The sequence below is a fragment of the Pundamilia nyererei genome, unplaced genomic scaffold, assembly GCF_000239375.1.
Source record: "Pundamilia nyererei isolate P.nyererei 1_Seehausen unplaced genomic scaffold, PunNye1.0 scaffold00280, whole genome shotgun sequence".
Classification (NCBI taxonomy): domain Eukaryota; kingdom Metazoa; phylum Chordata; class Actinopteri; order Cichliformes; family Cichlidae; genus Pundamilia; species Pundamilia nyererei.
The window spans coordinates 185250-210903 of record NW_005187681.1 but is presented as its reverse complement, the minus strand read 5'-3'; the positions used below and the strand labels follow the sequence as shown (position 1 = coordinate 210903).

General features: G+C 41.1%; 1 protein-coding gene across 2 annotated transcripts in view; it reads right to left on the bottom strand.

Annotated features, from left to right (window-relative positions):
- The window catches only part of rbfox3a (RNA binding fox-1 homolog 3a), a 454518-nt gene that overhangs the window by 349189 nt on the left and 79675 nt on the right, over positions 1 to 25654 (bottom strand). For both annotated transcript variants that reach the window (XM_005750610.2, XM_005750608.1), the window contains exon 2: positions 19356 to 19416. In XM_005750610.2, coding sequence (XP_005750667.1) covers positions 19356 to 19377 — 22 coding nt within the window. In that variant the 5' untranslated portion in view covers positions 19378 to 19416. The remainder of the gene's footprint in view (positions 1 to 19355; positions 19417 to 25654) is intronic.

Genomic DNA, 25654 nt, shown 5'->3' with positions numbered 1-25654 from the left:
CACACACACACACACACACACACACACACACACACACACACACACAGTTTTCATACATTGGTGACTATTGGGCAATGGACTTTCCATTGAACCCTTTTGAATAACCATAAAAAAGTGTTGCATGCAAGACTAGACATTGAGCAAATATTCAATATGACCTTTTTCAACGGCCTGTATTCCAATAAATACTAATTTCCTGTTGATCTAATTAGTGCCTGGGGGAATTTGTTTTCATCAATTATTGAGTAGAAACAGGATCAGCTCTATGTTCTGCTGTTGTAATGGATTTATTATGGTTAAAGGAGGGGTGGAAAGAAAGGCTGGCTATTATTTATTAAGTAGTACTTTAATTTTGCTGAAACCACCCACTGATATGTGCAACCCCCACAACGTGTTATATATCCACACACAGTGGCAGATTTACACGCAGTGGACAGAGTAACTTGGGTTAGCTCGAGTGAACGTGTACGATGATCATCTAGATAAACCCACTAACATCTGTAACACTAATAATAGTAATACTTGACAGGTACTTTGTTTGAGGATGATACATTCATCTGTGGTCAATGGACTCATCTGTTGCAGGACTAGAAGCCCGGGACTTTTTTCTTCTGTTAATCCATGTAAAGCTGTACTGGGACAGTAGCATGAAGTAGGTAGCATGAAACGGTGTCATGTAACACTGAGTTTATAACCTAAATGCAATGTTCATTCCAGACAAGCCTGTAAAATAAACAGAACTGAACAACTAATGGATAAAAAACACTGCAAATATAAAGTGAAGAATACAAACGTGTTCAGAAAATCACACGATGCACCAGCGGCTGCTCATAACTGCACTTTGTTGTGCTCTAGGAATGAGATCAGGTCAGGTTTACTGTTTGTTCAAGCACATCTAATCCTGTAGAGGGGTCAGGCATCAAACAACCGACCCAGACACACTAATTTCAGTCTTTTCTATCTATACTAAAATCATGACTGTAACAGACAGCTCAGTCAAAAAATCGTATGTAATTAATAATTCCTTTATCTTACACAAAAACCAAACAAACACAAGAAAAAGTTGTGACTGTCTAGATCAGAGGTCTCAAACTCGCAGCCTGGGGGCCATTCGCGGCCCACGTCACCCCTACTTGCAGCCGTGAAGAAATATGAAGAAATCTGATGCAGTTTGAAGTGACTGTTGTTGTTAGGGACAACATGACGCCCGTATGAGCAGAGAACACAAACATGCTGAGGCTGTGTTAGTTCAGTGACTGACTCACAAATTCACATGTCACTTCTGTCTGCATTTGTATTGTGTTAAATACAAAGAGCAGAGTATAGAGCAGGAACAAAACAACTGCATGCACACACTAACCTGCATATTCATCTTCACACACACTGCAGTAGAGTCCAGTAGGTGCTACAGTGGAAGTGATGAAGCAGCAGAAGCATGCAGCTGCCAATAAGGATCCAGTCTGACATTTATTAAAACACGTTTCCTCTTGTGCTGCAACCCTGGGAATTCCACATGGACACAGTGGATCAAGCATAATTAAAAAGGTAATGATGCTGGCATCAGTCCGGCTGGCAGGACTTGAGGGCTGCCCAGTGCTACCAGGATACCCAGATTTCAAACGTCTGTCTCCTCCCACCAAAGGCACAGAACACCAGAGGGCCAGGACTAAGGCTACGTCCACACTGGCCCGGATAGATATGAAAATGGCGTTTTCGACTGAAAACGCTCCAAGTCCATACCGCGTTTTCAGTCATTTTCACAGAGTTGTGCGTCCACATTGAAATAGCCGAAAACACTTACGTTCCAGTACTGTTGCTGCGAGTAACACAAAAGTACAAAGTTGCAGACGTGAGTGAAAATTAGCTATGTGGAGCATGTACAGACTGATATTATTCTTTAATAGGGCTGTCAAAACTGAGAGCAAACAAAACAACTGCTGTGTAATGCCCTCCGCTACTTTAGTTTAATTGGTCACATGACTGCATCACATGACTAACATGCGTCACCGTTTTAGACACTGTTTTCACTGTCCAGGTTAACATACCTAAGCAGTCTGATATATGTTGAGCTCTCCATTTAACACAGAGCATCCGGTTACAGGCTGTTCGATCTCTTCCATTAGAGCAGAGAAACACAAACCAGTACATTATTTTTAATCTCAACACATTTTTAATCCTAAGACACAATCATGGCTCTCTTAGAGAGCTCCAAGTTACACTCCACAGTATTTATTGTATAAAAGACATGAACATTTTCTCTCACTCCTTTAAATACTTCATACGACAAAGGAGAAACATGCACAACCCATCAGAGCTGGATGTGACACATGGGCGATGAAGAACACCTGTGTGAACTAACACGCACTGTGAGTGAACATCCTGTTTTTTTGTAACACAAATATAAAATAATCAGTATGTTTCTTTTTCTTTGATATGAATTGTGGAGTGTGTGTGTGTGTGTGTGTGTGTCTAAATGTTTGTGTCTGAATGTGTGTTTAAACTTAAGCAGGAAAATCTAAGGAGGTTCACTGCAGTCAAATCGTCTACAAGTATCATATAAAGTATTTTGTGCAGAGCAGAAATTACTCATGTCTGCTCCACTCTCTCTCTTAAGAGTGCACACACACACACACACACACACACACACACACACAGAGTGAATATACATGCACACAGTCATAAACACGTATCTTAATGGCCAAGCGGAATGGATGTAGGTATGTGGAGAAAAGAGAAAAGCTGACTTAAACATTTTTCTCAATTTCACAAAAGTAGCTGCGCTGTTGTCAAAATGATAAACGAGAGAATAAAAAGAGAGAGAGACACACAAAAAGAAGTGAGAGAGAGAAAAGTCAGAGAAGAACCAGGTTTAGAGGGAGGAGGGTGGAACCACCTGACCTGAACATGTGACAGCAGCAGCTGGATGTTTTTATATCAGACTTCTGACTAACACATAGTTCTTTCCTCTGTTAATCACCACAGCCATTTTTAAATCCAACATAGTTACTAATTACTGATTACTTCTCCAAAAAAGTAATCCAGTTACTTTACTGATCATTTCTTTTCAAATGTAATTAGTTACTTAGTACTTAGTTACTTTTAAAAAACATGATACACAACCTGAATCCATGATAAAGCAGTAGACCTTTCAGCCCAGCTTGACTTTTTCTTCATAATCCGTCATATAAAACTGAATCAAAGCCTCTGTCTAAATTTAGTTTACTAGTTTTAATCTTTTAATTTGATGCACTTTGCATTTGGCAAAAATTTAATTATATGCAACACAGTAATGCAGCGTGCTTATGGGAAAGTAACAGTAATCTAATTACTTTTTTGCAATAATATTCCCTTACATTATTCGTTACTTGAAAAAAGTAATCGGATTAAGGTAACATTACTTGTAACGAGTTACTGCCCATCTCTGACTACCAGTATAGTTTCATGTGCTTCATGGAGAAGGACACTGCAGCCTCACACTTCCTGGATCTCAGCATTTCTGACTTCAGGAAGTTTTTGACTGAACACTTATTGTATTCACACATATAGCTCACTGTTCTACAGGCTGTGGACATTATTAAAGGGAGGCAAAGAGAACTCAGTGTTCATTTCAGTAATGAGGCCTTACTTCCTACAGGAAGATGCCCAAACTGATAATCATGTTCTGCAAATCTGCTTTTGTGCTGTGGATATTAAATGTTCAATAGTGATTTCTTTCTTGCTCTTAGTTACAATTTTGATATAACGTTTTCTAAAAGATAAATAAATAAAAGTGTCAAAGCTGTTTATGCATTTGTGGTCTTGAGTGGTCAGTTCATGTATTTAAAGTCTGATGAGTATTTGTGAGAATTGTCCTGTGTTATCTTATCTTATTTTATATCTGGCTTGTCGTTAGGATTACTCCAGACAACTGAGAACTGAACATGCAATAAAACTGGAATTTTTTTGTGCCTGTTGCAACTTTGTGTTGTTAGTTATCATATGAAATGTTCCATCCATTCATCCCCAATCATCCAGATCTACTTAACCCTTTAAAGCCGGTCAGAGCAGCACGCTCCGTTTTGCGTAACTATTTTTAAATCCCTGTAGAACCGGAACTGCTTAAGCTAGCACAATAATTTTTTTGCATATGAAACCGGAGGAGTTGTACTTACATCTTATGCCATTAGCTTGTCCTAGGTCACGGTTTCCTTCCACATAAAGCTTTGCACAAATTGCATAAAAAGCTCTTGCAAGAACAAAAACATAATATTCCAGAAACACGCTTTGCCGATCCGATCAGCTGTTCATAACACTTCCCACATTGAAACAGACGCAAATGTCCGCCATTACCTGCCTAAAACCGGAAGTGACGTCATTTTCGCGGAAAATGTAGTTTTTTACTTGTAGGCCTTAAAAGCCTATACTGGTGTTTTTATAAGTCATGTTTGACTTTTCTGAATAGTTTCTGGGATGCTTAGAACTCGAATTGCACTGCTGGAAATAGTTTATTTTGATGCACATGCTGTTTTCTTTGCAAATTTGCATCATAGGATTGTTTTTCGTTTTTCCTGCAGTATATAAAAATTGGTGTATCTCAAAAAAGAAAACTATGAAGACACTCAAAATAAATTTCCTGTTCTTGTAAATTATTTTTTTGCAACTTTTTTGTATTTAAAGTTTTGAGGGATAAACCTCTTAAAATTCTGCAAGTAGAAATGTATGTAAAAAAGAACAAAAACGATTTTAAATTCTTTTGTAGTTTATTGCACTTTTTTGCAATTTATGTAGTTACTATGCACTTAATGCATACATATTATTAAAATATGGGCTATAACAGTTGTAATGATGTATAGCAACTTGAAATGCTCCCAAAAATGGCACTACAGCATGTAAAAATATAAAGTAAGCTCTGGCGGCAGTTTGCACTCCACCCTTTTCCATCGGAGAACCAAGTCCTAAGACTTGAAGGTGCTAATTCTCAGCGATTGGTTGTAAACCAAGTATGAAGCAATGAGATAAAGCCATCACAACCAGATCATCTTCAGCAACCATAGACAAGCAGAGATACACTGAAAAAAAGGGATTGGCCATCTCTTGGATTTATGTAAGCATCTTGCGTGTATTCAGCACAGTTGCCTCATGCTTTAAAGCTTGTAACTATAGACTGTAGAAACTGCGTGAATGCAGAGAGGGTATATTAAATTGTTCATATAATGTTTGAGTGAAGTAAGTCAATAATATAGCGATGTTAAATCTCACAACACTGCATGTGATTTCATCTCGACAACTCTGGATCGTGGTTTGAGGAAGGCTTCCAGCTCAGTCAAGCCGAGTCGCCTTTCCTGTTTTTCAGTACCGATTGGTAGTGTGGTGGTTAGCGCTGTTGCCTCACAGGAAGAAGGTCCTGGGTTCCAATCTGTGCTCTGACTAGTTTGTAGTGGGTTCTCTCTGGGTATTCTGGTTTCCTCCCACAGTTAAAAATCATGCAGTTAAAAAAGCTAGGTTAATGGGTGATTATAAATTTCCTGTGAGTGCAAATGGTTGTTTGTCTCTGTGTGATAGACTGGTGAGCTGTCACTTCAGGGTTACGTGTATATGGATAATAGAAACCAATGAAATTCATTTCTTGCATGCAGAAATGAATTTTGTTCGCTCAAATTAAACTTTTCTACGATCAAAATAATTTTCTCCCCAAAATGCAACATTTGCGCTTGTAATTTTTTTAACGTGCGCTAGAGGCACAGATGAAGTATGTCCCTCATAGAGCAAACCTGGGATTAAGATGAGATATAATAGTACAAATGATACAATTTAGTGTGTCTGTTTATCTCAGGTTATTGTAAACAACTATATTAACTGCTAACATGTCCTTACTTTGCAGAACGTGTAAGACACATTTTTAATGGGTATTTTTAAAGGCATTAGCTGAAGGGGTTCTAGGATATTTTTCCACTTGCTTTATTGTAGTTTGAAAATCACACAAATATCTAATAGGATAACAATGATAGCATGAAGTTGTGACATTTAAAATCCAAAAATTGAGGGCCGAAAGCCACTGTGACACCATTGTTGTGCTCTGTCATCTGTATTATGTGAAAATGGTCTATAAAGACAGCATGTTTCCTAGCAGAGTTATACATATCAACATAGTTGTAAAATAAATTTTGTTAAATAAACATTACATTTTTTTTTAATGAAATTATTGACGAAATATAACTGGACAGACAGAAGGTTGACAGACCTGATGATAATTTTTTCTATAGAAAGTTGGCACATGGAAGTGTCGATCTCTTGCTTTTCTTCTGAGTAAGATTTTATTTACTTGTAATTAAATCAATAATTTTTAACTTTTTGTAATTTCTTGTTTTGCTTTCTAAATTTCAGATCCTGGCCTTTACCTGCTTCCTCTTATACTGATGTGGTGTATGTGGTACTGCTGAGCTTGCATGTGGTATGTGAACTGTCATACTTTTTCAAAAGAAAACTGTTTTACGAGTCAAGTTTTCTTTACTGACCCACCCCTTTTATTTCTTCTCCAGATCTGAATGTGGCAGTGAAAAGGTTGCAGTGCAAAGACCTCAACTGGGGGCCAGTTATTTAAACATAGATTAAAACATCCAGATTATGGGCACTGGCGCCCATATCCTTGCCCATATATTAGTTGTCCATGCGCATTCAAGTCATGCACTCATGTCCCGGTTTTGTAGGGTTCGTAACAGAGAGAAATCACAGCAACCATTGTCACTGGCCAGATTCAGCTGCCATGTTTTTGGATTCTCTGAAGTTACCTCTGAAAAGTATTTTACTCACATAAATTTGCATCTGAAAGAAAATGAAACGGTCCCATGCATGTTCAAAGGTTGTACATTTAGGACAAACATCTAAGGAACATTCAAATCACATAGAAATAGATCTTGGTTATTCTTACAGTGACTTTAAAGGTGGAATAGTAGCAGTAAGAGGCAGTTTTAAAAGGCCAGCTCTTGAAGGGGGGGAACATGAAGACAGGTGGAAGCGCAAGATCTGTCTCAGGCAGGGATCTCTAAAAGTGATGAGAGGTTGATAGAAGAGAAATTTGCAGCGATGTTGCTTAAGCTGGAAAATGTACTCCATGTTCCAAGCAGTGCAGTGGATGAGTTTTTGCAGGACTTGCACTTCCTGATGAGTTCTGCATCCTTGACTGCAATAAATGCCATAGTTACCAATTTTTGTACAAAGCAGTCATATTAATCTTAATGTGAAAGAAATTGAGGATTTGGCCTCTGCAGTCTGCATCTCTAACCCGCTGACAAAAACACTCGGAAATATCGGTACTCTTGGGACTGCTTTTAAGCAGAAACAGTACTTCAGCAAAAAGTTCCATGTAATTGAACCAATTGAATATATTTTGGATAAGGAGAGCAACCATACCTACCAATATATACCATTACTGCAGGCCCTACAACAGCTCCTAACAAAGAATGGTATAGTAGATGACATAGTAGAAAACTACAATGCTCAATCCAAGGAAACTGAAACTACGCAAGAAGAATACAGATCATTTCAAGATGCAGACTTTTTCAAACAAAATCAGTTCCTGTCTGCTGATGAATTGAGAATTACTGTGATGCTTTACATTGATGAGTTTGAAGTATGCAACCCTCTCGGTACTTCAAAAAAGAAAATACAATATTAATATTAAGGATACAATATTAAGCAACTTATCCCAGGACCAACACTCCTTTTTGTCATCCATGTACTTGGCAATACTGTGTAAAAGCAGCTACGTCAAAGAATATGGGTAAAGTGAAAAAGTGCTTGAACCTCTTTTGTGTGATTTGGCTGTCTTGGAGGAGCATGGGGTATTTGTCCCACAGACTGGAAAAAATATAAAAGGCACGGTACAGTGTGTAGCTGCAGACAATCTAGGTGCTCATGGGATTGCAGGTTTTGTGGAGAGCTTTTCAGGAGTGTATGTTTGTCGATTTTGCACAGGACGCTTCAGCGACTTTCAGACCAAACCGGTACTTTCTGGAGAGTTTAGTCTTCGATCCAAAGACCTGCACAAACAACATGTCAAACATGCAGTAGAGAGTGGAAAACATTGTGTTGGAGTAAAAAGGCCGTGTGTGCTGACGGAAAATCTTTCTCATTTTCATGTGTCAACTGGATATCCACCTGACATACTCCACAATCTTTTGGAAGGTGTTGTTCCAGTGGAACTTGCACAGTGTCTGGGTATGTTCATATCCAAAAAATACATCACGTTGGACTCTTTAAATAAAGTGATTGTCAGTTTTCACTATAAGGGAAAAGATAAAACAAACCGTCCACATATTGGTCCACGAACTGTTAGGATGCCTGGGTTGTTGTCCCAGGGTTTTTGAGTTTATTATATTATTTATTATTTCTAGTCTTGCTTTCTTTGAGTTCTGTCTTATGGTTTATGTCTCTGTCTTCTCTAGTTGCTCTGTCTCCCCTGTCAGCTGTATCCCCTTGTTTAGCTCGCGTCTCTGTGTATCCTTAGTTGCTATATCCCCGTGTCCAGTCAGTGTCTGTGTCTGCCCTGGTCCCACGTCTCTGTTCCCTCTGTTGCAGTGCGTGCGAGTCTGTGTCTTTAGTTCAGTCTGTGTCATGTTTCCTCTTTTATTTTGAAGGTCCTTGTCTGAGGTTAATGTATCTGGTTTTGCTTCCCCTTGTCTCGTTAAGCCTCATTTGCCCCAGCTGTGTTTCCCTCCTGTTACTCATTCCCTGATTGCGCCCTCTGTGTATTTAAGTCCTGTGTTTCTCTGTGTCTGTGTCGTGATCTACCATTTATTTTGCTGTGTGTTTTGTCTGCTTGCCTGAGTTTATGTTTAAAGTCTCAGTTCTGGTATCTTTTTAGTTCAGCATTAAAGCTGTTTTTTGAAGTTTACTTTGTGCCTCCGAGTGTCTGCACTTTTGGGTCCACGATTCCTGTCTGCACACAGCCTACTCATAACAGAAGATCGCGACCATACTATGGACCCAGCAGACATTGAACTTCAGGAGCGACGTCGAGCAGCCTTTGCCCAGCTGGAGGAGGAACTCCGCTGGGGGCCATGGCTTACCCCTGACGTTGGGCGCATTTTCCATGGCACTCGGCTGGCTCTCGGTGGTCCCCGGAGCTGCCAGAAGTCTCCACCTGTTGCTCTGCTGGCACTCAAGATGCCGCTGCTTCAGTTGGGAGTCCTCCTCCATGGCTTCAGGCGCTCACGCTCCATCCTCAGCGTCACCATTCTGTGCACCGGAGGCTCAGTTGCTCACGCCGCCAGCTACCTCTGCCCAAAGGAAATGGCGCTCACATCGCTGTCATATGGACACGTCTGAGCAACCTCCGGTGGTGAGTCAAAAGGACTACACTTTCCACACTCCACCTGAGCTGTCATACAGTAAAGACTATGAACTTACCTCAGACACTTTCGGGATTTCTTTTTTCGACGAGGATTTGGATTGGGAGGCCAGTTTTGGTTTGAATCCTCCCACGCTAGTTCATCACAATAAGCATTCGTCTGGGATTTTTAGTTCGAGGTCTGCTCGTTGGGGTGGGAACAAGCTAAAACCCAAGTTTGCCGAGTCTGTTTTTTCTGAGACTGTGAACACTGCTAAACCTAAGACTGCATGGACTGTTAAATGTGGTGGGAAAGGGTCGTCACCTATTTTTGATGGTACTGTTTTCATTGAGCCTGCTCCTTTGCCTTCCGGTGCTCCTCCGCCCAGGGCAGCTGCGGTCCAGCCATCTCCTGCACCTGTGTCAGTTCCTCGGGTGAGGGGGGCCAGGGCCCAGTTTGTCCCTGCTCCAGTTTCCAGGCCAGCTGAGGCTCCGCTAGTCTCTGCGCCCGTACCTACTCCGCGGGTGGGAGCGGCAACTGCCCAGCAGGCCCCCGCACCTGTTTTTGTCCTCGCTGAAGGCTCAGGTGAGCCCGTCCAGCAGTTCTCCAGTTCTCTTAACATTGTTAAGAAAAAATACAATAGGTGACAATGCACCTGAAAACTGGACTCTGTTAAGACTGCTGCCCTTCTTGATTGGAGATGTTATACCTGATGGTGATCCAGTGTGGGAAATCATTTTGGATTTAAAGTAGATAGTGGAACTTGCTGTTGCCCAGATCCATACAGAAGAATCAATTGGATATCTTCAGATCAAAATTTCTGATCACAGAGAGAAATATCAAGAAGCATTTCCCAACAAAAACCTTCTGCCAAAGCGTCACTACTTGGAACATTACCCCCAGATGATCCGATGTTTTGGCTCTCTTGTTGGATTATTGAAAATGCGATTTGAGGGAAAACACTTTTTTTTTTTTTTTTCAAGGAAGTGGCTCATCATACCAAGTGTTTTAAGAATGTTGCTCTAACACTGTCAAGGAAACATCAACTGCTGATTGCCTATCACTTACACTCATTACATCCACAGAAAGCTGGAGTTGAAGTGTCAAGTGCATCAAGAGTTCCTCTTGAGGTTCTGAAAGATGACATTTCTCTGCCTTTCAAACGGATGTATCCTGACATGACAGAAGTAAACATAACTAAAAGTGCAGACTATAGAGGGATCAACTACAGAAATAGAATGATAGTTATCTGTGGTTTTACTGATGGGCTACCTGAATTTGGAGAGATAATAAGAATATGTGTTGTTCAGGGTACAATGAATTTCATTGTCAGCAAGTTTTCGTCTTGGTTTAGGGAGCAGCTTTTGAACTGCAACCATGTACAAAATGTCCTTGATAAAATATGATGAACCGGCAGAGAAGTACCCATCAAATGACTACTTCATTGGTCCCCTTCGAATGGTTACATTGAAAGATATCCTTACATCAAAAGGACACAATGAATATGTGAATAAACAGCTGTAATTAACGGCTTACTCAATATGCACTTTAATCTCACTGGCATAAGCACCTAAAGTAGCACGTGGCTTTATTGTGATGTTCAGCCTCTAACTCCCGGTGACTTGTTGGATCTAACAGTCTGTTAGGCCCATCCGTACATCTTCTAGACAAGAAAACCTTTAATCAGTGTTTTTGTTGAGATTAGTCAGAATTTTTCTCAGTTCTCTGTTAAGTACCATTGTGAAACATTATGCTGACATCTGGATTTCTGTTCATGTATATATTTTTCTTTTCTAGACTGAAGCACGGAATCGAATGATGTTTGAACCAGTAGAACTGCGGATCATCCTTGCTTCCAACAATACTGAAAAACTGACGATCGCATCGGGCATGCCAAAGTCTGTGGAGGAGCTTTCGGATGAGACCAAATGTCAGTTTGATATTCAGGGGGACATTAGACGCCAGTGCATGGACAGTGACTTTGATAATGAGTTTATCAACCTTAAATGAATGGATGATATTCAGGACAAGAGCACAGTGAAAGTCATCCGTCTGACTGATGCTTCACACTTTGGTGAAGTTGGGATGAACCAGAGTGGGGAAGAAACATCACTATCATCTTCTGACATTACTTTCATCCTCTGACTCAGAAACAGCTCTATCTCAGTGGCCTGCAGAATTCCAAATACCAAAGTTTCCGTATGACGTGGAGATGCAACTTCAAAGTGCAAACCAGGCTTTCATATCAAATGGAATGCTTCTGAACCCAGGACACAAACTTAAGTCAGACATTTTAGAAGCTCTAGCTGAGAAAATCATGATGTTTAAGGCATATCCTGCAAACTTGGAAATAGAAGCTGAAGCTTCAATCAAAGCACATCCATGCTTAAGAGAACAAGGATCTTTCAGTAGTTTCTATGGATGGAAGATTAGCCTCAAGTACAAGATGGCAAATTATAGGACAAAGCTTAGAAACTTGGAGTGCCCAGAACTGAGCATTAATTCCCTCAAGCACAAACCAACTGATCGATATCACCCAGCATATGCTGTCAAAAAACCTAGAAAGGCAGAGGTAAATTTTTGCCCTCCTTATCCGGCTGGAGAGACGCAGGACAGCCTTGAAAGTGAGAGATTGGCATTGCTAACTGAGGTCAAGAAGAAGCATAATGAGCAGTGTAGGGACTAACGCGTTATTAAGTAACGCGTTACAGTAACTACGTTATTATTGTAGTAATGAGCACGGTAACTAGTTATTATGCCAAAATCAGGAACACGTTACTGGGATTTAGATAGGCTCGTTATTCGTTACTTCGTGTGGTGGCATCGCGGAGCTTCCACAGATTCAGTAACATTAGCAAGTGGTGGAGGCCAGCAGGTGGAGGAGGGAAAGGGGAGGCAAGAGGAGAGACCCGAGGCGGTGAACTGAACTTCAGGTAAGAAGTTACGACCTGCAGTCTATCTGGGTCAGATATAAACCAAGTCTGGGTGGAGTTTATTTTCGTTGTGCTGACTTTTTACAGTCAGTTACAATAACTCGTACTGCGTGCTAGCTAGCATGTTATATGTTATTGCTAGCAGTTTCTATACAGCTGGGTGGGTGCTACGGTGTTACTGATAGTGAACTTTATTTTATTCATAGGGTTAGTTAGTAGAGTTGCCAACCGTACCCTAAAAAACACAATCGTCTGGTATTCAGAGAAAATATTACGCGTTTCGTGTTGAGCTGAAAAGGAGCAGTTTGTCCCGGACTTCAGCTACAATGAAAAAGACACAAAGCTGGAGTTATTCTGTGTTTGCTGCACAGCTGCCTCTTCTCCTCTCATTCTCTCTCCTCCCTCTCCTGTTTCTCCTTCAATCATGAAACTGATCAATGATCAGCTGATCGGCTTTTCTCTCTTGTTTGTTTATCGCCCACTTTTGTTGACATGTTTTTAGGTGGAAGCAGAACTTGTGAGGATTACTACTGCTCCACTTGTTCCGAGGTTTCTTGTGCAACTTGACCAATACACTGACCAGCTCAAAAAGTCTTCAAGAAAAAAAGGAGGCGCTGCAGGGAGGAAAATTAGACAAATTTTGGCCCCAGCCACAGCGTTTTTCTGTTCATAGCAAAATGTTATGGTGTTATAAGATCACTTTCAAATGTAAACAGCTAGCTGTAAGTAATTTTGGAATGCAAAAAGATGCTGTATTAGTTTGTCCTTCCCTCTGTTGCTTAATATGGACATATATAATGTGGTGGAAACCCTGCCCACAGGTTAACTATTCATGTCGATGTGATCATTAATTGGTCTTGTGTACATGTCTATCTCTGCAGTGGATATGTCATTCATTTTGCATATAATGTGTCATCCTAAACTATTTCTGTTTTCTCTTTCTGTACCTCTGTCACTCTCTCCAGAATGAAGCTACTGAAAAGAGGAGGGAGTGTGTCCTCAGGGCACTACCTCTTTACCTGAATGAAGACCCAAGCATCCTCTTCAAAGAATACCTGGTTGGTAATTTTAGTGTAGCTTTTATCTGTATTAAACCAAATCTTGAATAACTAATGTTGTCACATTGTTATAATTTGCATGGAATCTGTCTAAAAGATTATTCAAAGTATTGAGATTTAAAGGGTTTCATTGAGAGAGGATGCAAGATGAATGTGTATTTTGTCGCCTTTCAAAAACAAACAATTCTTTCCATGTTAAAATGTTTGCCACTTGAGTTTTTTCCCTATACAGAGGTAAAATAAAAGCTGACAGTGGCAAGTGTTAAATGAGTTCTGTTAAGCTGCTGCAAAAAACTGAAAACTGGCAAGCTGTTTTATTGTCAGACCATAATGTTTGCATGTTTTATTAAAGTTTTATTTGTGATGGTGATATGAATTTGGGAATATTAGTAGACTGTATTATTATTATTATTATTATTATTATTATTACTATTACTTTTTTTTAATCTAACCTGGTGACTGGAACCTGTTTATTTGGTTCTTCACAAATTTGTCATGGGATGCTGTCCAGGATTGTGGCTGTTAAGGTGAACAGTTCATTTAAAGGTTTTGTGGTCAGCCTATTATGTGATCTGAAATGTTTTTTCTTCTGTTTCTGGCAGAGACATTTAATTTAAAATCATTATCTTTATGCTGCATCTGTGTGCACACTACTAGTTACTAACCTTAATGGGCTAATACTGTGTGGTGCAGCTGTTGTTTTCTTAAAAAAAATGTTCAATGAATGTATAAACAAATGAATAAATAAAAATAAATAAAATAAGAGAAATAAGTGGCTTGTACTAAATTCATTTGTGTGGAACCTGTAGATTTATGTAAAACTAATTAGTAAAGCACAAGTTTGCTGAAAATATAATATTTTTATTAATCTAACTTAAATTTAACATTTAAACACCACAAACAAGAAATGTGTTAACAAAACAAATCTAACCTGTAAATACATAATTCATGTCCAAACAACATAACCTGATTTAGGTTTTAATCCTAAGTAGTTTTATAAAATTGGCTCACTTCAAAAGGATTGTGTTACTTTAATGAAAGTTTATTAAATTAGATGACCTAAAGACTTTTGCTTTAAACTAACATTTTAAGATAAAATTTCATGGAACCTGTTGACAAAATAATTTTAATTAAAGTCAACGTTTCATTTTTATTTTAGTGTGGTTTAGCCAGAGATAGCAGGGTGAGAGTCCAGGAAGAAGAGCATGAGCCCTGTGAAAGATTAAAGTAGTCACATCTAACCAAACCTGTCATAGTTTGTACTTTTCAAACCTGAAATTTCGGCACCGGACATAATCCCAGTTTTTGTTGGAAATCTGTCCAAAGCTTTTAAATATCCAAGAAAACCAGCACAAGGATAACGTTCTGACATGAACACTAGTAAAATAAGTAGTTTAGTCTTTATTCAGATACTCGGGAATGATCTGGAAACTCGGTTATTCAAAGGACCTGCCTCTGTGCCTGTTTCAGAGTGAAGCTGCCCTCCAGTCCTCGCAGACCCTCTGTTTCTGTTTGTCTTGGTCTTCCTTCCTTCCTCTCGTTTCAACTTTTTTGCGCATGTGTGTGGGTCGTTTTGGGTCCGGCTTTTCCAGAGACCTGACGGAAACCATATACCGAAGTTTTGCTAGTGAAAGTCCAATTTCTGATTTTAGTCGCTCCCTTCTTTTGAATGTGTGTTTTGTACATCTGGTTACTTCTGAGACCAAATCATGCGGTTAGCCTCTAATACTGAATTGCTTGTGGCTGTTTGGATGACTTTATCATTGCTGGCAATTCTAGTCACCATTGAGACTGTAGATAAAAATATAGTTGAGACAAATGTCCCTTTGTTGACATTCAGAGAGCTGGGCAGGAGGAGGTGATGAATAATAAACATAAACAATCCAAATCCATCAGAAGTTATTACTGTCTGTGGGTGTTTGTAGTCGTCTCGTCACACAGTTGTATTAAAAAAAAAAAAGATATTAAAGTTAACGTACAATGTAAAGCAGAACCACTTTGAAAGTGTCACAGTTCAGAGGCAAGAACACGTCTCGTTTGCTGTGGGCCTTGCTAATACGAAAAATATTGCTACTACTACTAACACTAATAACAAAAGCTTTGTATGAGGTCACTGCAAGCTCTGAAGTCACAGCGAAGTGAGCTAAAGCTAACGGTACACATGATGAGGAGCATCAACAGAGCGGGGGTCATCTAAGCTCACAGCAGACAGTGCAGTGGGAAAGCTTATTCATGATTATGTTTGGAATCATTGCCCGAGTGCGCTCGAGCCTATTATAACCAATACAAAAACATGAATATTCAATGTGAACTGTGCCTTTCCTCTGGATGGCTCGCAGGACGTACTGGCTGATTGTGATACACGGCAGCTGACAATTAGTCCATTTCAGAGGGCCATAACCTGAAGTTTGTGTGCTGCAGCCTCAGACACAGCAGTAATTGGACATTACTCGTGTAAGGAAAGACTAAAAGCTTCTCTGCCGCTCGTCGTGCTGACATCTTTCTTCTTTCTCACATCACATTCTTCTCCATTTCTCTGTGCTGCAGCAGCACTTCTTTAATTGTAACGACCTTTCTAGCAGTGTTAAAAGCAGTTCATAGACAACTGGGCATCACTTTAAGCAACATAGAAAGAAGCTTTTACAGCCCCGTGCTCTCTCTTTCTGTCTGTTCACTGTTAGAGTGAAATGGTCACAGTTTGTGCCCACTGAGCCTTTTTACCCATTTCAGGGTGAAATATATTGTATTTGCAATTTCATGCAGTTGTGTGTCAGTAAAACAGTCATATCATCTTTACGGTCTTTTGTCTTTAGTGACAGATGCTACTGTTTATCTCTATTAATAATGTAAGGGTCCTATAACAACTTGGCAGTTGCTTTGTGTTATCACCATTAAAGCCAAGCTTTAATTTTTAATGAGGAGCAAATAACCTCTCATAGTTTCCCTGTTACTAATGACTATGGGGTTGAATTCCACTAATCCCAGTCAGGCGTAATCAGCTCCCATCATTGCCTTAGGTAGTTTGGATTAGTTTGCTGGACCAGGGATCCATCATTAGTTAATCCCATTGTCTTGGATGAGTCCATACTATGTGGAGTGGAATGAAGGAAATAACATCTTTAGAAGATTTAAGTGAACGAGCTGCTCAAAGCAAAAAAAAAAAGAAAAAAGGTCAACGTCAACATGAAGTGATGAGGAGGGCTGGCTCTGTGATTACCTGCACGCTCTGGTCACTAACTGTTACTGGGCAGGCCATGGAGCTCCTTCTCAAACAGTCTCACTCAGCTTTTTATTAGCTCTATTATAGCTTTTCAAACCTCTTTCTTCGACTCAGCTATGGCTGATTTTGGGGGGCATTGTGGGCCCCTGTGAGTGTCGTCCCGAGCCGGGTGCAGCCTCATTTGCTTGCTGTGTAGAGTTTGTTCAGACTCTTTGACCTCAGCCTGAGGTAAATGGACTGAATCATTATTAACCTTTATTAATCTCAGAGCAAATTATGTATATGAAAGGTTCTTATAAAGCATGTTTCTACTCCACCTGAGCATCTGAGGATCTTATAAAAGATATTTCATTAATACAAACATTTTTTTTTCTGTGCTTTCCATTAAACATTCACACACATCCACACTCCAGTGTGTGCATCATATTAGATATTTGGCATGCAGACCGGAGCAGCCTGAGAACGAACCCCCAAACCTCTAATTAGTAGCTGACCTGCTCTACAGTTACTCAGCAGGTAGGACGTGGTCGCTGGTTGACCTACAGTGACTCATGTGCTAAGCTGTTACATTTTTTTCAGCCGTGTTGGATGACGGTTGTTGGAGACGTTCTCACTGAATGTTATATGTGAGTGATGCCCACACGTCTACTACTTTTCAGTATATACTATGGAACTAATAGTATAACTGGTCTAATAGAAAATATGTAACAAATATAAAACATAACATTCCAGTGCAGGTTAAATTACTTTCCCAAAAGCTTCCATTGACCTGTGAGCAGTAAAAGGGCTCTAATGAATGTTTCATTTTGAGAAGCTTCACAGGAGCAGCCATCACCACACAGATTTCAAAAGCTTTATAAAGTAAGAAAATACTATACACCATAGAGTCTCTTATGTTTTAGTCTTTGTCTGGGTTCCAATAACACAAAAAAAGAGATGTGCTTTCTTAGGACGTGTCCAAACAGAAACTGTGTCAAACTATTGAAAGAAGCAGCACTTTGATTGCAGACCTGCAAGACCTGCAGCTGTGTCAGACTAATTCTGGTGCTGGTATAAAGTGATCACTGAGTCATACCACACATCTGGGGGAGTCCAATAGCTGTTTCTGCTTATTTAATAAAAAACATCTCAGATATTTATATGATGGTCGTCTAATCTCCTGTCACCAATCTGACGGGTTCCCTGAATGCCATCTCATTCACAGCTAGTGACACAGCCTCACACAGCATATCACTCACAGTGATGAGTTCTCTAGTTTATGCTGTTTTCAGTTTCACAGTCGAAGAGCAGTCCCTGAAAACCTGTCACCATGTCTTTGCAGGTGCTATACACAAAACAGACCAATGATGAAGACGATAGACAAATCGGTGAAATCAATTAAATTTAAAGGAATCAAACAAATGAGTGAGCATCTGACTGAGACACACACAACTTTCCAGTTAGCTGCTGTGTCAGTGTGACTGGGCCCAGTCAGCAGCCTGCTGATGAACACTGATGGAAGTAGAATCAGGCCAAACTGGGACAGAGACGAAGGAGGAAGTAGAGGAAGTGCAGTAGAGCGCTTTAATTACTACATTCCGCACTTCAACCCTTTGCATTTGCTCTTTGTTCTCATCAAACACAAAAATCTTCGTCACCAAACATAATGAAGCCATTTTGAAACACTCTGGCGTGTGTGTGCAACAAGCGAGGCTGCTGACGAACCTCCTCGACTCTACATTTCCACTGATCTAAGCTGGTTATCATTGATCTTTCCTGCTCCGATTAGATTGGTATCGATGTGCCAGTAGCACAGATGGCCACACCTACAGCCAGGGTCATGCTTCAGAACTAAAATTGAATCGAAATACTAATACATTTTTTATGATCGAACAGCATGGAGGTTTGGAGCCGAGCAGCGAGTTGCAGAGAATATCCAGTTAGCATTAGGAATGAGAGCTTACTGCCAGCAGTTAGGAGTCTGCACTACAACACTCACGAACACTCACGAACACTCACAGACAAGCGTTTGGATGTTCACCACCCAAACACTGCAACACAGCCTCACCCGACTGAGGGTTTGATCCCAGGCAAAAAGAAGACATTACAGTATATTTTAAGTGTCTCTGAATAAATAACAACTGCTCTTCCATGTTTTCAGTGCTCTTCTTCACCCAAACTCTCAAGTTCCTCCCTTTAAACAACCCCCCTGTCTGCTGATAAACAACATAGTGAGGGGGAATATGTACAAGCTAATCTTTTTGAGGAAAAGGCCAATATAACTAGCTGTAAATAATATTTTGTTGAAGCTATTGCTAAATAAAAGATACCCAAGTCTTTACTGGGATATTTTCACCCCAACAAGCTTGGCAGGGCTGAAGCACCCACTTCTTTTTTATGTTGCTGAAGGGATGGGGGCGGGGTGGAGTCGAGAAGTGAAAACAAGAAAGAAAAAAGGTGGATGGATAGATAGGTACCTAGATAAAGAGAAAGAGGCAAAGAGTGTGCAGTGGTGTGGCGGATGCAGGCAGAATTAAAGAGGCTTTTTTGTGGCGTTTAATATCCATTCATTGGCCGGACTGCTGACACAGTGAGAGCACTGCGTTCACGATTTATAGCCACTTCTAATGGGCATGCCCAGAACCAAAGGACTGCAGTCAGCACATTCTCCCCCTGTGCACACAGACACACTTGCAAAGACAGCCAGCTGCACACACACACACACACACACACACACACACACACACACACACACACACACTGTGGTAGCTGTGCAGTAGATTGTATCAGTTAACTCGCTAATCCTGGAACATACAGATCATTTGACTCAGTGTAACAGACACACAGGCACACTGACCTGGCCAAGTGGGGGTCTCCATGTACGTCCAAATGGTCAGAGAGAAGAGGCGTTCGCTGCCCTGTTAGATAAGCAGAAAAACAGAGAACAGGCTTAGCCATAGCAACACATTCTAACACATCTTGTAGCAAACATACGCGTGGCACAAACACGGCTCACAAGGCTGATGTCTAATGTCAGACAGCACGGGTCAATACGTCAGCACAGCAGCACTTTGAAAGGAGAGGAAATCTTTTCTCCTGGTGTGTGTGTGTGTGTGTGTGTGTGTGTGTGTGTGTGTGTGTGTGTATTCAACATTACACAAACAAAAATACGCAAACACACATCAGATGGTAATTTAGTATACCTGAGTATACTGGACAAGTATTCACACAGTATGAGACAGGGTATCTTGTGTCCTGTGTTTTTATACTGACTGGGATGAATTAAGCTGGGTTAAGTATTCCCAGAGCTCACTGTATTAGTTTTCTCTAAAACTTCTCAGTTTTACAGTTTTTATTCTCCTTGTCGTGACACAACTGTTACTTTCATTGAAGAACGGGATCGTGGTGCCTGCAGTGAGACCTAGAGAGTCGAGGGAGCTTAAGCTGTCTCTTGTCGTAATGGGCAATGTTCAGTCGCTACCAAAAACAATGGAGGAGCCAGGAGTCAGAAGGAATATTGGGAATGTAGCTTGATGTGCTTCACAGAATCAGGGATGCACCAGGAAATTCCCGATGACAATGCATCTGTGGAAAGCTTCCACACTGTTCGGGCTGATAGCGCTGCGAATGGTAAGTAGAAAGGAGGGGGCAGGCTTGATGCTTTTGTTAACAACCGGTGGTGTAGCTGTAACAGTCAAAGAACAGATTTGTTGTCTGGACACTGGATTGTGCGCTCTTGGCTGTATTATTTGCCCCTGTGATCTTGGTGGTTGTCTGTGTTCCTCCCCCTGCTAACTCCACAGCTGCATGGGACCTTCTCCACTCTGCCATAGCCCGGTTACAAACCATGTCACCTTGGACACAACGGTGCCAACTTTCACACAGTACATGGTCTGTCCCACCAGGGGGAGAGAATTTTAGACCTACTGCATGCTAATGTCAAGGACACACACAGTTCCTCCTACCTCCCCCACTGGGTAGGTCAGGTCACAGCCTGATTCACCTCACCCTGCTACGTGTCTATGAAGAGGGAGCCTGTGAACATTAGGAGATGGTCAGAGGAGGCCTTGGCAGAACTACAGGGCTGGGACACACTCTGTGAGCCTCACGGTGAGGACATGAGTGGGCTTACTGAGTGTATCACTGATTACATAACCTTCTGCACCAACTCCATTGTTCCAGTTTGGACTCTCCATGGTTGCTAAAATAATAACCTATGGGTGACTAATGAGATCATAGGGCCTTCAGAGGGGGCAATAGAGTGGAGGTGAGAACGGTTCAGGTGTTATTGAAGGGCATGATCAGTGAGACGAATAATCATTTTGAGAGAAAGCTAGAGAGGAAACTCAGCATGAGAGAGGTGTGCAGTGGCATGAAGACCATCATTGGATTCACTAACAGCAGGGGAGTTGGGGGCAGACCAAACGAGTTGAATGTGTTTTTCAACAGATCCAACACTGCAGGTAATGCTCACCCCCCCTATTAACTTACCTGTAGTCAGCCTCCGATCCGCAGCTACTCCACTGCGTCTCTGTGAAAGTCCTGACACCCCTCCCTCATTTGTCACTTTCACTCACAGCCAGGTTCGAAGACAAATGAAGGCAAGTCTGCCCCCAGTTTTGTGGAGTCTTTCAGAAATTGTTCTGCCTGGGTCTACAGAGGGCCCAAGTGCTGTGGAAGACATCAGGCCTCGTCCCTGTACCAAAGATGCCACGTGCCAGTGGCCCCCAGGATTACAGGCCTGGGGCACTGACTTCCCACGTCATGAAGACCCTGGAAAGACTCATCATTAGATTCGACCTATAGTCCGGCCACATCAGAGTCCCCTTCACTTTGCTTACGAGTGCTACTGTAGAGTTGAAGACACCATCGACCATCATTTGCCTTCTCAATCATCTACACCCATCTGGACCAGCTGGCGAGCACTGCGAGGGTCATGATCTTTTACTTTTCCAGCGCATTCAGCACCATCAGGCCGACCCTCCTGGGTGATAAGCTAACAGGGATGCAGGTGGATGCTTCTCTGGTGTCCTGGATTGTTGATTACCTGACAGGAAGACCACAATATGTGCGTCTTCAACATTGTGTGTCTGACAAGGTGATCAGCAACACAGGGGCACCACAAGGGACCGTCCTCTCCCACTTTCCTCTTCACCCTCTACACCACAGACTTCACCCACTGCACAGAGACCTCCATCTTCAGAAGTTTTCTGATGACTCTGGTGTTGGATGCATCAGTAAGGGCTATGAGATGTAGTACTGGGCTGTGGTCGACTCCTTTGTCAAGCGGTTCGAGCAGAATTATCTGCAGCTCAACGTGGCAAAGACCAAGGAAGTGATTGTAGACTTTATAAGAATCAAGAAACCTGCGACCCTTGTTTTAATTCAGCGAGTCGATGTGGTTGTTGTGGAGGAGCATAAATGCCCAGTAAACTGAACTGGACTGGACTTTCTTAAGGTAGTATCAGAGACGCAGATTTTTCCAAGATAAGGAGAATGCTGGACAATATCCCCCCTTCCTGACATGCATGCTAGCCTCAGGAAAACCTTCAGTGAGAGACTGAGATTTCCCAACTGTCCCACTGAATGACACAGGAAATCATTCCCGCCTGTGGAAACTTTTATTGGAATTTCTCTCAGCAATCACAAAGCTTTATGTTTGATAACATGGGCACCTCAACTTCAACCATATATATTTAGTTTGTGTTATATACTGCATTATTTACAACTGAGTTGTTTGTATATATGAGAGCATTAGCACTTTCTATCACAGCTCGGTAATAAATGGGTAATAGTAGGGTAACAAGAAAGAAACAGGAATGTAATAATGTGGTAATAAGTTATTACCACGTTATTACCTCTGGTAGTTTCTGTGTAATAAGCAGGAAACAGCTGCAAAATGCAAAACTGTCTGTTTCTATTTAACTGTCCGGGGTCCACGGTATAATCTGCCATTTTTGACTACTTTTAATTTTACATTTCACCTTTAAAAACTATTTACCTCACCTTGTTTGGTGTCGTTCTTTTCAGCTCAACCTCACATGTCTGAATTTACATTTATTTTTTCCATTTTGACATACTATATTAACACAATTCATCTAAAATCAGAGATAAAACATACAACCAGAGTAGAAAAAGTTATATTTTTTTACTGTAAAAACCACAAACATATACAATAAATCCTTTTCGTATCTTGAAATGCAAAATAAATTGTAAATTTTAAAAACCTTTGTACAACCTTTGCTGCTATTTACCTAAAAATACAGCCAATGCATTAAAAACAACAACATTTCAAACAGTTTACAGAACAATCAGATTACAGTACATACCCGAGCATCCAGCTCCGCACACCGAGAACCACCAACGCATGTTTAGAGGCAGCAGCCAAGCAAGATAGTATCACAGAAGAGTGCATTTTGTTAGTGTTAATAGTAGGGAGACAAGAATGTAATGTCACTGAGTCTGCCAAGCAAAGACTCAGAGCCTTGGCCTGCCGCTTGATGTGGTATACCCGAGAAATAGAAGGCACATGGTTCTCCAGAGAACCAACCAAGGTGTTCTCACAGTGGCAGGGGAACAGTATCAGCACAGCACCACCAAGGCTGGAGACAGAGCAATACTGCAAGATTGTATGGGAGAAGCACGCAACCCACAACAGTATTGTCTCTAGATGCAGAAAAAACGTTTAACAGAGTTAACTGAAAATTTTTATTAACATCAGGAGGGCAGAGGAGGAAGAAGTGGATTCAGAGGCTGAAAGAGCATTAAGCCATGATGACCCGGAGAGTGTCATTCTCCTAGTACTATTGATGTTTAGCCGTCACCAAAGCTAGTTGTTTAGCTAGTGAAGTGGTAAGCGTCTGAACTAGTCTACTTACTCTGTGGTGTCTTTTGGTTGGAGCCTTTCTGTGTGGAGTTTGTATAGGTTCTCTCCAGGTACTCTGGGTGATTCTTAACGGCTGTCTGTCCGTGTTGGCCCTGCGACAGACTGCGATACATCCAGGGTGTACCCCGCCTCTCACTCTATTACAGCTGAGACTCCAGCCTCTGCGACCCTGATAACATAGAGTGCTCCATAACCACACTATGTCGGAGGCGGTGGAGTGTTTCAGTCACACCAATCTGACCGACCACTTCCAACTGCCACTTGTTTCTCTCCTGCACGGAGCACTCATTAACAGTGTTGGGCAAGTCACTTTGATAAAGCAATTAATTATAGTTACTAGTTACTTCTTCAAAAAAGTAACTGAGTTAGTGACTGAGTTACAAGATTCTAAAAGTAATTAATTACTTGTAACTATTGCGTTACTTAAAAAAAATGTTTACCACTCTGGGGTTCAGGTTATAATTGGCCATTTTTAACTACTTTTGATGTTTCCTCCACATTTCACCTTTAAAAACTATTTATTTGCCGTGTTTGGTATCATCAGCACAACCTCACGTGTCTGAATTTATAGTTTTGTGTTCATTTTTACTGTATTAACACAATTGATCTAAAATCAGACATATAACGTAAAATCCGAGTAGAAAAAGTGATATTTCTTTGCCTCATTGTTCTGACACACAACACAAAACTATCCACAACACTACACGTCAACTACACAAGACAGCACATTAAGTACACACTCCAAACACTGTTTGGCTGTTTTTTGTTTGTCTTTTTGGGGGTTTTCTTTGCTCATAAGCAGAGGTCTCGCTGCGCTGTCCTTAGACAGTAAAAGTGACGGAACTATTGAGGTAAAAACGCCGCATATATATTGTTTATCATGACTCTGGTTTTACGTGGCCGATCAACACAGTTTATAAGCTGGTATATGTCACCTTGTTGCTTTGTCTTTAAGTGGTCATGTGATTGTCTTACCACGACTCCTTTATTCTTCCTCAGTCAAACAGCAGCACTCGTGCGATTGTTTTGCCTCCTTAGCTCCAGGTGTTGTGCCAAAAAGTGATCATCGGGCAGAAAGTGATTGCCGTCCGCGGGAGCGCGCACAGCTGCTTAAAGATGCAGCGTCCAGGTTACTTACAGCTACTTCCGTGCAACTGATATAAACTGCGGTAACCTGAACACAGCTACTAACGTAACCACATTTTCTTGTTAGTAACTGTAACGGCGTTGTAACGAAAGAAATAGTAATTAGTTAGATTACTCATTACTGAAAAAAGTAACGCCGTTACTGGTAACGCCCTTATTCCCATCACTGCTCATTAAACACTGACTACAGTACTTCTGCTGTTCAATAGTTCAGGAGATTTCATTTTAATTGCTCTGAAAGCATGGGAGTAATTTCAGTTGTGCACATACTACCTGATGATGCTGATACTAATGACTGATTTATCCTGCATCGTTTCTCCTTTCGATGGTCTTTTTCAGACACCACGATGTTTGTGTAATTTCCAGATCACTCTGCTTTATCCTGATATTCCCTAATTATCTTATAGTTGCAAAGAGCTGTCAACTATAATCAGCAAGTCTGACTGGATTCCACCAATTTTCAGGCAGCACTTATCTCACCATGGTGTAAATGACTCCTCATGCTGATCTAGGTGTATCCATGGGGTTTACCAGATGGCAAATGAAGCTCCACTGCAGGACCGCGATAAGAGATCAGGGACTGCTCCCATACTTGGGTAATATTTGATGGGATGAGCTGTGGTTGAAACCTTGGGATGTCATTGTACTTCTCCATAGAGAGGGCATTAAAGAAGGGAGGGTATCAAAATGCCACTGAGTTGGCGGAGCACAATGGCAATGTGCATACTTCAAACCAGACTAACAGACAAGGACAATTTAGCTGAAGATGAGTGAAGAAAAAAGGACTTCTTTTATGCAGTGGTAAAACTGGACTGGGACATGCTGCACTGCTAAAAGACTGAGTGGTGAAAATAAGCAAAGACATTATACTGGAACGTGCACACAGTAAAGGTTCTGTGACATTTAACGAAAACACCAATTGTGTTGTTTCAAAGAACATTTATCTTACATGGTGCTGAGAAGACAGACACACAACCCTTCACCATCTTCTGCGTCTCTACTTTCCTGGTAAGCAGCAGCCTGTAGGAACACTGTGAGGATTCTCTTTCACCTACAAGCACATTTTAATCACCTGTCTGTGTGAGTCTGTGTGTGTGTGTGTGTGTGTGTGTGTGTGTGTGTGT